This window comes from Terrapene carolina, unplaced genomic scaffold (assembly GCF_002925995.2).
Source record: "Terrapene carolina triunguis isolate 2854851 unplaced genomic scaffold, T_m_triunguis-2.0 Scaffold230, whole genome shotgun sequence".
NCBI classification, from domain to species: Eukaryota; Metazoa; Chordata; order Testudines; family Emydidae; genus Terrapene; species Terrapene triunguis.
In genome coordinates this window covers 2696942-2709467 of record NW_020664581.1, presented here as the reverse complement: position 1 = coordinate 2709467, position 12526 = coordinate 2696942, and the positions used below count along the sequence as shown (strand labels likewise).

The 12526-nt window shown below is 43.5% G+C and overlaps 1 protein-coding gene across 3 annotated transcripts in view; it reads right to left on the bottom strand.

The window, feature by feature from the left end:
• Nucleotides 1–12526, bottom strand: part of PPP6R2 (protein phosphatase 6 regulatory subunit 2) — a 111109-nt gene that overhangs the window by 40976 nt on the left and 57607 nt on the right. For all 3 annotated transcript variants that reach the window (XM_026656382.2, XM_026656383.2, XM_026656384.2), the window contains exons 10-16: nt 11667–11870; nt 10712–10776; nt 8282–8397; nt 6934–7019; nt 6459–6539; nt 4636–4733; nt 2176–2233 (exon numbers count right to left, since the gene is read on the bottom strand). In XM_026656382.2, coding sequence (XP_026512167.1) covers nt 2176–2233; nt 4636–4733; nt 6459–6539; nt 6934–7019; nt 8282–8397; nt 10712–10776; nt 11667–11870 — 708 coding nt within the window. The remainder of the gene's footprint in view (nt 1–2175; nt 2234–4635; nt 4734–6458; nt 6540–6933; nt 7020–8281; nt 8398–10711; nt 10777–11666; nt 11871–12526) is intronic.

Here is a 12526-nt window from a genome sequence, read left to right as displayed (position 1 = left end):
TAAAAGGTATCCCTGCTTGCTGCTTCATAGTCATCCTGTCATACAAATCTCTCCACTTCACGCACTGTGGTAGGGAGGCTTCTCTGCCATGGGCGGTTGTCTCAGAGATATTTCAGACAAAGTACCGTACATACTCGTTCATAAGCCGAATTTTTTTAGTAAAAAAGGGAAGCACCAGAGAAGGGGGTCGGCTTATGAACGGGTATAGAGAGGGAGAGGTGGGACACAGCCCCTCCCCCCAACAGAGGGGGTAAGGAGAGGCAGCACAGCCAGCAGAGCCAGAAGGGAAGAGGCGGGGCCAGAGTCACACCCCTTCTGGCCACGATGCTCTCCCCCCAGCCTCCAAAGCAGCTGCAGCTCCAGAGCTGGCAGGCTGCAGCCGTGCCACTCAGCCCCCCCCCCAGAGCAGGCTGTGGCCGCGCCGCCCGGCCCGCCGGAGCACACTGCGACCCCACCGCCCAGCCCAGCCCGCTGGAACATGCTGTGGCCGCACCACCCGGTCTGGCCTACCAGAACAGGTTGCGGCCGCGCTGCCCAGCCTGCCAGAGCAGCTCCAGCCAGGCCAGAGACATCCTCCCCTGGCCCTCCCCAGATAAGGTGGGAAGGGATGGGATGGGAAGGGGAGAGTGTGGGGGTTCTGGGCTAGGGGTGGGGTCATGTGGGGGGTGGTCACAGGGGTTACTCTCCTGACCCCCAGTTTCTCTCCCCCAAAAAATTTCCCCACCAGTTGCTGTCCCAGCCCGTCAGGGTAAGCAGGTGTGCCGGGACACTGTTTACTTAGGTGTACCTCCGTGCCTGCGGACGCTCAAGGTAAACAAACCATCTCAGCCCACCAGCAGCTTATCCCGATGGCCCGGGAGCCAAAGTTTGCCGACCCCTGAATTATAGGGTCGGCTTATGAACGGGTCATAAAAAATTTCCATTTTTACTTATCCATCTTGGGGGGGGGCGGCGGGGGGGAAGAGTCGGCTTATAAACGAACTGGCTTATGATCAAGTACATACAGTAAATCATTCACTCACAAATTTTCCAGTTTGGAATTCTGAGAATAAAGAGATGATGGCATGGATATAGTCCACTCCACATAGACAAATGAACTTCCCACAGCATAATTTCAGCTTTCAGGCTAAATTTCAACTGAGTAATTACATTCTTCCTACTTAAAGCACCCTGTAATGCTAACTGGTGTGCTATTCCTGAACTCTTGCTCTGTCCAACACATAGCACTTTCCATCCCAGCAGTGGCTGCATTTCAGTGGCTGGTGAAGTCGCATATTTCTGAACATACACAATTTGTGATCAGTTTGCCAAGTTCGTTGAGTGCTTTGGGGATCTTTGGATAAAAGGTTCTAAGTATGTGTCAGTTATGAGATGATGTACTATCATAACCAAGAGCTGTAGTGAAATTTCAATACCAAAAAACCCCCTCTCTAGTTAGGAAAACACAGCTAAGCATATTAAATGCTATCTGGGGCTGCAGGTTTTAGTTTGCAGTTTCAAGCAAAACACAATGAATTTTTGCATCTCAGAAATTTTGCCGCAGGAGTGAAGAGAGAAAAGGGAAGAAGTAACTAATTTTTCACTGAGCAGTGTAAGGGAAGTTTTTAAAAGAAGCAGTTTTAAGACTAAGGAAATCAAATGCCCTCAGTTCTGAACGGAACAGGTTTTGTCAGGAAACAGGTGTAGGGGACTCTTCACTTGCACCATTATCCAGCTCCCACAACGGGTGCTGACTCAGTACAGTATGGTGGAGAGACAAAGGATGGGGTGGCAATACTCAGATCTGCAAGGAACCAATGTTCTAATATTTTTATTCACCAACTTCTAATCCTATTCAACAGTCAGAAAGGGTGGCAGGGAGAGACAACGGGCAACAGCAGGCTCATAGGGCATTTGCTAGCAAAGACAGAATCACACCATCCAGCTCCTGTAATGGAGTCTTAGAGCTAGACGATGCAACAGCAGACTGAAAGAGTAAGAGAATTATATAGTAAAGTGATTTCAGTGTCCTGATTCCCTTGCTTGGAGATAGGCATTGGGACATCTTTTTCTTTACTACATAAATAAAATTCAGCACCCCTTTTCTCCAAGATGCAAATGGCTGCATCTGATTCAACCATGGACTGACCTGCTGGAGTCAGTCTTGTTCAATAAATATCCAGAAACCCCACTTACACTGTCATCATCCGCATCTATGTTGAAGTTTATCTCTGCAATCCTGTCAAAAGGTGCACTGCAAAGAGAAATCTGCATAAGGGCTTGGAGCAACAGGGACAAAGACAGCTAAACATATAAAGACATTTTGCAACCCAACTTCTCTGCTGTTCTCTGCACACTCATTGCTGTATTATTCCAACCCAATGATTTCTTTACTCTAGTCCTTGAGGGGAAAAAATAACATAACCTTGTTCTCTGCAGATATCACTTGTAGGATAAATACCCCTAGATGTTGTTCAGCTCCTTAGCATGAGACCAGTGGGACTATCCTAGCTCATAAGGTATTTTGACTGTATAGAGCAATGTAGCGAGACAGAGAATAAACCAAGCCCCGACTGGCTGTCACGTGCCAACTCCTGCAAAGTATAAATGCTGCCTGCAAATGTCTGTCAGTTCCTTCAACTGAGTCAGAGACAAAGCTCCCAAAGATAAGGCCAATTCCAGCTGATCACAAACCTCTAGGAGCTTCTCATATAATCATGTTCCGTCCTTACTGATCACTTATGTAGCTACTCAAAGTGCCTAGTGGATAATGATGCAAATCACAAAAATCATCAAATAGCTCACACTGGCAATTAGATTAAGAGAGACCATTACTAGAACGGGAAAGGGTTCCACAGGGCAAGAGTGCAGTTCATTGGAATAACCTGAGGGGATTGAGGAGGGGGATTTTATGCCACATCTACACATGCTTAAATCTGGGCAGTGTTATTTATGTCTCAAATGTTATCAATTAAAGCTATTAAGTTAGTGCATCTGTTGTAAAATATTAAAAAATATTCAAATGACCATCCTACTAAAAAAAGGGTCATTTTTAATTATATCTTAAGTTACTTCTTTCACAGGTTTCACCAACAAATATCCTACACTGGAAGAGCCTTTGTTTTCTTCTCTCTCCCTTCCTATTCATCCTCATGGGAATGGACAGTATGTTCCAGCTACAATTCTCGTTCAGCTCCAGTTTTACATTAACTGTCTCTACATGACTCCTGATAGAACTTATGCTGCTTTTCCCCCAATAATTGATTTAATTCCTATTTTATTACAAAATGGGAAAAACAATTACCCCATAATCAGTCAATTGCATGCTGGATTGGAACTTGTTGGCCCTATTAATGGCCCTTATGACCACAATGCTCAAGAAAAAGGCTAGAGAATATCTAAGATCCTCCCTTCACACTGAAAAGTAGCTTCCATTTATTTAAATATCATTCTAGTGGAGACCCTAGAACTTTGAGAATCCTGAGACCTTCAGAGCTAGATAGTACTGACAGCTTTCAGGACATACTGGTTGGTACTTTCTTGAGGGTGACTCTAAAGATGGTACAAACTCATCTGAAGCTGGCATACAACATGAAATAGCAATTTGAAAACAGTTATTTTACTCAGGACCTGGTAGTGACTTAAGTTCTGCCATGAAGAGAACAAACAATGAACTTCCCAATAACTCAAATTCAACGGGAGCTGCAAAAGATTCAAAGAGTCATTTTACTACCACAGAGCTTTCCAGGCTAAAAACTGCCCCTTTCTGCCCCTTACTGATCACCAGGTCACTAAGTCCATCAGCCTCTAGCATTTTTCTATTTGAAATTAAGTCTCACAAAATGGAAGGAGACCTCTAACTTTTTAATGCTATATGAAATACAGTTATAAGATGTTATACTTTATTTTTAATGACAGAAACATATAAGGGTGGTGATAATCTCGGGAGATGGGGATGAGGAGGTGTTTTTAATGAGATTAGCATCTCTTACGTAACAGCTGCACAGTCATTATCACTTAGGGTATGTCTACAGTGCAGTGTAAGCCCCGGGGTTGAACTCAGGCATAGCCTATCCGCCCCATCCTTCTAGCTACAACAACTCACACAAACTGAGGGCTCAGACCCTGGGTCGCAGGACGCCATGGGGTGGAGAGTCCAAGCCTGACTTAAGTCAGGACCCAGGGTTCAAGCTCTATTGATTTGCAGTGAACTCATGCTGTGGGGGTTTGTTTACATTGCAATAAAACACCTGCGGCTGGCCTGTGTCAGCAGACTTGGCCTTGCAGGGCTATAAAATTGCCATGTAGACCTTCAGGCTGGGCTCTGAGACCCCCGCCACTTCAGAGCCCAAGCGAGAACGTCTATGCCGCTACTTTTAGCCTTGTAGATTGAAGCTGTGAGCACAAGCCCGGGTTCCGAGATTCACCGCCGAGGGTTGGATATTGGGGAGGGGGGGGACTGGGGGGGCAGTGCAGACGTACCCTAAGATTCTGTAACACGAAATCCATCCACCTCTCCCTTCTTAATGGTTTTTGGAATTGCCTTATCACTTGCATGCTTCCTTCTACATGAGGAAGATGAAGATTTCCTCGGGGACTTCATCTGACTGCCAATCTTCAACTGTAGACATGACAAAACTGGAAAAATGAACTCACTTGATATTGTCATCCTGGTCTGCAAACTCTTCGTCATTGAAGCCAAACTGATCCACAAAGTTGGCTGTCATCTGTTGGATTTGGTACTCTGAGAATGCCTGAGGGATGCAGCCAGAGACTGGTTATAAAGCAATTCAAGGAGTTTAAAATAAACATTACAAGAAGATGCTGCTAATCAAGCCTATCCCACCCATGGTCTACTCCTCTGAGTTTGTTTGCCGCCTAGCACAATGGGGCCCCATTCTTGGATGGCCCTTAGGCACTACTATAATAAACTTAACTATATAATTATAATAGTTCAATTTTCCAGGCTAGGCATCTCCACCACTATTGTTTGTTAGGACTTTGCTGCAGTAGCCAGCAAACACCTGTTTTTCTGACCCTCAGTATATTGAAGTCCTCCTGTTAGCACTGCCATCCCACCAGTGCAAGGGGGAAATTCCCATTTCCCTTGTAGAGAGAAGTCAGTTAATTTCCCTTGTTTTTATGGGGGGCTTTAACATAGCAACTAGGGAAAGAAAAACACTGGGGTGAAAAGAAAAGTGTTTTTGCAAAACCACAGAAGTTGGCTGGGGGACTCAGGTGAAAGGGTAAGTAACCTGAAACTCATTTTTTGAACCTCACTAGATTTCAGGTTAAGGGTGTCCCTTCAATCCCCACACCTGGTTTTATATGACTAGCTAAAACTGAAGTACCTAAAATGTCTTTGCTGGATCTAATCTGCCCTGCCCTTTCCTAAACTCCGCCTCTACTTTCCCCACGAGTCTAGAGACACTTCTCCTCCCATTCTACTCTCACCTAACAATCACTATGCAAATACACCCTTCAGCAGCCCTCACAGAGTGCTCCTGATGACGAGGGCCAGATTTATACACAGGCAAACTAGGCACCTAGGGCCAAAATTCATTGGAGGGGGAGCGGGCCCGCCATGCAGTACACTCACTGTGGTCAGGGTTGCCATACTACAGATCTGCCAGGACCAGCTGCTCATCCTGCCACTACTCAGGGCCCTGCTCACTATGATGGAAGCACAGGCAGGCCAAACCTGAGTGGTGCTGTGACCTCGTGCACCAGGTCACAACTGTGCTCATTCAAATTAGGCCCGGCCACACCTCCAACAGCATAGGTAGGGGCCCGTAGTGTATGTCTGCCTGGGGCCCAATGATGGGTTAATCCAGCCCTGCTGCTGTCCAACCTGGCTCTACCAGTAACCATTAGGAAATTTTGAACATTTGCCTCCAGACACAAGAAAGCAAAATTCACCCCTTCATTTGGCTTTCTCATTTTATAAGAGAATCCCTATATAATTGCCTTCCCTTTCCTTTATAAATAATACCATTGTAACCCATAGATCTCAATGAGCTTTATGAAAGAGATATGTATCACTATATCCCCATTTTAAAGTTGAGGAACCTAAGGCACAGAGAGATCCTACCGCAGAGCGTCTGGAGAGCTGGGAAGAGAATCCAGCACTCAATCTAATGGGTCACACTACCTCTTTCTAACAAAATGTCTGGCTTCCCCATGGGCACCTCCAGCAGGGGAGCAGTCTTCACCAATGGTCAGCTCTATCCTCTGCTGCAGTGAGTGAGTGATATTTTACCAACAGGCACAAAAGCTTTAGGGTGAGAAGGTTCAAATACTGGGCAAACTGTCCTTCCTTTCCTATAAAACCATCTCGACTGTTAATGGATTAGACAGACACACAAGCAGCATTAGACCCTGGTAAGAACTTAGGAAGCTGCGCCATAGTGAGAAGGATTAAAGATGAAGCCAGATGTAGTGTGCTTCTTGGCAACAGTACGAAGCACAGAGTCTGTCACCTGTTGGAGGGAGAGTTCATTGGGGAAAGCGCTCTCGATGTCCTCGTCCTCACTGGAAGAATGCAGATGGTGGGTGCTCACCTGAAACAAAGATCAAAATGAATGTCAGGGAAAGCCAAGAGAGGTCACAGTATAATCTTGCCCTATTAAAAATCCATGACAGCCAGAGACCAACGCGATCTAGTAGGAATTATTTTCCTTCAGAGAGCAACATCATGAGACACAATAGACATCAGAGAGGTTGCCAAGCTACAGCAGTATTGCCACTAGGTCAGAGAGAAATCCCTCACATTCAGCACTAGAGAGGAGAGGTTAACTATAACTTCCTGCTCCGGCCCCTGTATACCCGCTGTGTAGGATCAAGGAAAAATATCACAGAAAAGGTCGTACAAAACCGGTAATTTTCAAATAAAACAGGTGCCAGAAAGCGGCAGGCCCATCTGAAATATGCAGAAGCGTTTAGCACTGTCCTTACCAAATCCACTGTATTCTTCCGGTTTGTCTCTCTCAGCGTCTCTTCTACAAAGCTCTCCCACCTCCCTCTGCAATCCTCAGGTAGCTCTGTAACAAATGGGTCACCACCATAGTTACCTCACAGCTCAAGGAACAAAGAACCAGTGCCAGTCAATGGAACACATCAGTCTCACTCTCTCCCATGTATTACACAATGTTCAGATCCCCAGACGAGTAAGGAACAGTGTTCTGGGGTATATGCATCTCAATACCTGATGCAATATTTTATATAACATGTTTTTAATCCCTCAGCACTTGTACAACAAAAACATGGTGATATTTAAAAAGATTAAAAACATTCCTATGATCCAAAACACTGAAAGTCAATGGAGAATCCAACAAAGCAAACAGAAGACAAAACAAAGATATGGGGCCAAGACTGGCAATACACACATCTGAGGAAGAGGGGTACATCTGAGGTGTCATTTAAGAGCTGAGAGGGCATTGGCTGAGATGGATATCAGAGCATGGAGAGATTCCCTAAGGACCTCCAAAGGAAAGTTAACTCATGCCATTTCATATTCCTTGGATACTATGTACTGTAACTACTAGTTCTGCCCATGCATTATAATGTACCACCTCAGTTCTGGGCGTTGCTCAGTGTTTAACATGCTATTCTCCCATGCAATGAACCGGGTTAGAAAGCTAAAGAGAATAGAAATAAGGAAAATTCCTCAGCCAATGTAGCCCCTAAATGGCCAAGCAAACTAGAAGACAACGCTTACAAATTCTTGCCCAATGCAACTTCTCAAGTTGCTAACATTAGTGTTTGACAAGCATGTAAGAAGCCAAGAAAGGTGAAAGATTCCTCCCATCTGCACCAATGTGTTTTCAATTAACATACTTAATTGGGTATCCTTATCTTCTCCTAGACATTCTCCCCACAACACCTCTTAAGCCCCAACACCCACACTTTATTTATTGTCATTTCTTGATATGTTATGTCTAAACTAGACTGTCAGCTTCCAGGGACAGGGACCCGTTCTCCCCTGTAAATCTAAGGTACTGCAAAAATGTACAACCTCCTGTTGAACAAGGCATTCTGTAGGACAAAACGAGTCAAACTCTGCACATGGTTATGCAGATACAATCCCACAGACTTCGATGTCGCAGTGTGCATGTAAGAGAGAGCAGAATGTGGCCAAAAGCCTCCATAAGAATCAAATATAAACATTCAGCCAGAAATCTTTTTTTTTTTAAACTGTAAAATGGACTCTTACCAGCATGTAAAACAAGGCAAAATAAAGTGTTTCAGAAAGAGCTATTCAATCAGAAAAACACGTGATGGAACAGGGACTAGGACCATGTACCTTTAATGAATTCACTGATCTGGGTCTGCATGGGGCCCTTCTCCATATTCTGTACCACAGCATTGGCTATTCGGGTAAGGTGGCCCATATTCCCTCGCCTCATTCCACCTTCTGCCCTGAAAACAGCAACAGTCAGTACCAGTTCAACAAAACACTCATCAACAAATTCTTAAGAGTCACCTGCTGCTGCCAGAATTTAACGTGTGTAAACAGTAATTACTACCAGTGTGGCAGATGTAAAGATGCTGCATCAACACAGAACAGGCTGAAGGAGATGTGCTGTCTCACAACAGAGGAACCAGTTCATATTGTCTCACGCAGATAGTGAGAAGGGAAGAGAGAACTCCCATTGCACCGGGTACACCAGTCATCTATAAAAGCAGCTCTGAGATACTAGCACAGAACTAGATCATTTGTTAATCATCACTTCCCTGAAACAAAGACACAGCAACAGAGAAAGATTCGAATCATTGCTGTATTTAAAAACCATTGGGATTGTAGTTGAAGGTAAGAGAGAACAAAAGAGATCCTAATCTATGATGACATATTTCCCTCTTAAAAAGAATTTAAAAAAAAATCAAAATTACGTCAAATAATAAAGTCACATTGCCCCTGTATTTTCGTTGCTCCAATGCTATCCAAGGAAAGTGTCAATCTCAAAATCAATCAGTGAGTGAAATGGCTGAGCCAATCCTCCTATCCACACTATGCAGAAAAGGACAGAAGTGACTCAGGAATCAAAATAGATTAGCATTGCTGGCAGGTCAGCAGGTGGCACTTACACAGCTCAGACCAGAACTACTCAGCTAATATAGAAGATCTGCTTTCAAACTGGCAGGTGCTGACAATCAAAAGAATGGCTAGAACTCGAACAAGTAACCTAATTATTCATTTCAACCCTTCAGTCACATTACAGAATATCTCATCAAATATTCAGGTTTGAGTCAAATATTATTTGTGCAGCTCTAACTGTGTGCAAGGCTGACACAGGCAGCCCTGCTGAATATTGTGGAGGCTGGTCCAAACCGAAGCACATTAAAAACATCATAGAAACACAATGTAAAAGAAGTCTCCATGTCACCCACTACTGAACTCTAGACAAAATACTGTAAAAAGAAAACCACCTCTTTTATCTGAGCTCCTGGAGGAGATGTTGATGATAAAAGCATACAGTACTTCAGTGACACGTAAAACTTTTCACTTTATATTTTGGAGTAACTGGAATATATCAAAAGTTAATTTTGCGATGGTTTGCTGTTCTAATGTCAATTCCCCATAAATGCTTTGGAGTTTTCATAGACTGATTGATTTTAGGGCCAGAGGGGACCACCTTGATCGTCCAGATTGACCTGCATAACACCAGCCGCAGGACTCCCGTTTTGCTCAGGATGTTACTGTAAAATTCAGTATTAGATAATAAGGTGACAGGCTTTATACAAACCCCCTAGTCAGGATGTTCCTTTTAACAACATGAAGTTGTGCCTAAAAATTCGAGCATTAATTATGAGCTAAATCAAGAGGTCCACAAGTGTCTCCTGAATCTCAATGAGTGACAGACGTCAAAGCCCAAACAGAGATGACAGAGAGGCAAGGTGGGTGAGGTAATATTTTTTATTGGACAAGCTTCTGTTGGTGAGAGAGACAAGTCATAAGGAGGAAAGGAAGAGGTGTTAATGGGCCACTTCACTTTGAAATGTGTGTTAACTACTTAGGCTAAACAATCTGTTCTACCTTGTATTAGCTGTGAGACACTGAGAAAGTTTCATCACCCCCAATCATTTAAATCTATAAAACAAAATTCAAGTAATATCGACAGAGACAATTATGGTTGTCAGTGCATTATTTACCATGCAGGAGGATTGTCAAGAGAAATTAGCAAATTGCCTCTACAGCACATTGAAGCTGTAAAGTGCTATAAATAGCAGCAAAATGTTTAGGCAAGCAAGGAAACGGAAGCCCAGATAATTTTCTTTCACATCAGTCTATTTTCTTTATTTTTAGAGTCGTATTTCATACCAATCACCACATTCCCTGAATGGCTTCCAGTGTTAGAAAATTACAGGAGGAATCTAATCTCAAATAGGGTTTCCCAGACATTCTTCTCCCAAAAGTGGGGGGAACAGTACATAGGTTATTTTTTTTTAAAAAAAGCAAGCTGATGTGCTATGTGATGTTCTTTGGGAAACCAAGAATGAAGTGTGCGTTGCATGTCTACTGGAGCACTGTGAGGTTCTTACCTGTCCACGAGGGTCTATGTATGTGTTTACCTGGTATGTATTTGATTTTTAACATCTGAACAATCTGCATTCTGATTTTATAGCACATTAGCAAACTTCTCTATTGTCCAAATAATTGAAAGAATATTCAACACAATAGTCAAAATTTGCAGCCCTCAAATTGGGCCCTCCATACAACCAAAAACGCCCTTACTGTATTTTGTCATTGACTTCCCAGGCATCCAATATCCTTTGCAACAGGCAGCACTTCTGGAACAGCTAGAGAGGGAGAGATAGCGAGAACGTTTCAGACACGGGCTAAAGGAAATCCTGTGGCCTATATTAGATCGGGGATCACTTTCATTAATCTCCTTACACTTTCTATCACTTAAAATTACTTTAAGACAAATTTTAAATGGATTCATCTTGACAGAACAAACTGCACAAGAACACTAAAAAGGTCCAGCAATCCTCTCAAGTTTTCCTTAAGTGGTTCAATCTTCCTCTATGTCATAGAGCTTCCCTTCTCTTAGAGGAGGGGAGAGACAGTGATTCCTGTAAGATTCTTCACTTTACTCATAATATTATTTTAAGAGAGCTATCATGGTTTTAAGACAACAGCACAGAATATTCTCAGCACTAGAAGCACAGGCACAGAAAGAGTCGGGAATCTGTAATCATAACGATTGGTTTTGGGGATTTTTTGGTTCAAAATGTCTATGCATCTTTACTAAAAGGAAAAGTGATCTCTAAACTCATGAAGAGGGGTGATATTTTTCCTCTATACACCTCTACCTCGATATAACGCTGTCCTCAGGAGCCAAAAAATCTTACCGCGTTATAGGTGAAACCACGTTATATCGAACTTGCTTTGATCCACCGGAGTGCGCAGCCCCACCCCCCCCGGAGCACTGCTTTACCGCGTTATATCCGAATTCGTGTTATATCAGGTCGCGTTATATCAGGGTAGAGGTGTAGTTGAAAGAATAAATCATCTGTACAAAGGCAAGTACATTTCCATCCAGAACTAGAAGACCAAAGCAATGTCTAGACACCTTGATAAGCATTACCCTCTCTTCTTGAGCAGTTTGTCAGGTTACTCTCTTGTTAACCAAGACCCGTGCTGAATCCATCCATCTAAACCTCTCAAGTGACACGACTAGACTTACATGTGTCACCATAATATTCTCTGGACTGTGGTCGGGAGTCTTCAAGTCCTCTGTGGTCACATTCCCATTCAGCACCTCCTCTTTATTTTCCAGATCATTTGTTGCTGATTTCCCTTCGTGCACTGAGTGCGAGAGAATAGCTGCTATGCACAGTTCCACTTGGAAGTGCAAAAAGTTATTCCATGTGTATTTAAAAAATAAGTCCTGGAACAAAATAAAGGACAGAAAAAAAATCCACTTAGGACACACGTCTGATCAGATCTTTACACACACACACACACACACACACACATACACACACACAGTAACAACAAGAGGGACAAAGTGGAAGTATACTGTCAGTCAGCCCAATTTACAGAGCATATTTCCTGAGGGCAAGACAGTGAAACTTCGATCAGTGGAATCACTTGTGGAGTAAGGTACTACACTCAACATAAGATAGTCTGTGTTATAATGGTGCAGCCTGGTTTCTACGCAGGCTTCACTCCAAAAACTGAGGGCCCTTGAGACTGCAAAAGTGTAATCTAATTCACCCAAACAAAAACTTTGTTAACATAAGGGTTATATTTGCTCAAGTGCTAATTCCACCACGATAATCACTAAAAATCAAGGAAATCAACAGTTAAGACAACCTTCATTCACATACCTTAACATCATTACTCCTGGGGGAATTCTGTGCCACTGCACACGCACAGAATTCATGTCTGGAGCAAAACAAAATTTTCCCCTGCAGAAAATACATTCAGCCCAAGAAGTGTGGCAGTGGTGCCAAAACAGCCGGCTGAGCGGCAGTAACAGCCAGCAGCAATCAGCGTTCATCACAGCAGCCTGCCGGTGGAGCCAGGGTAGGAGGCAGAGTG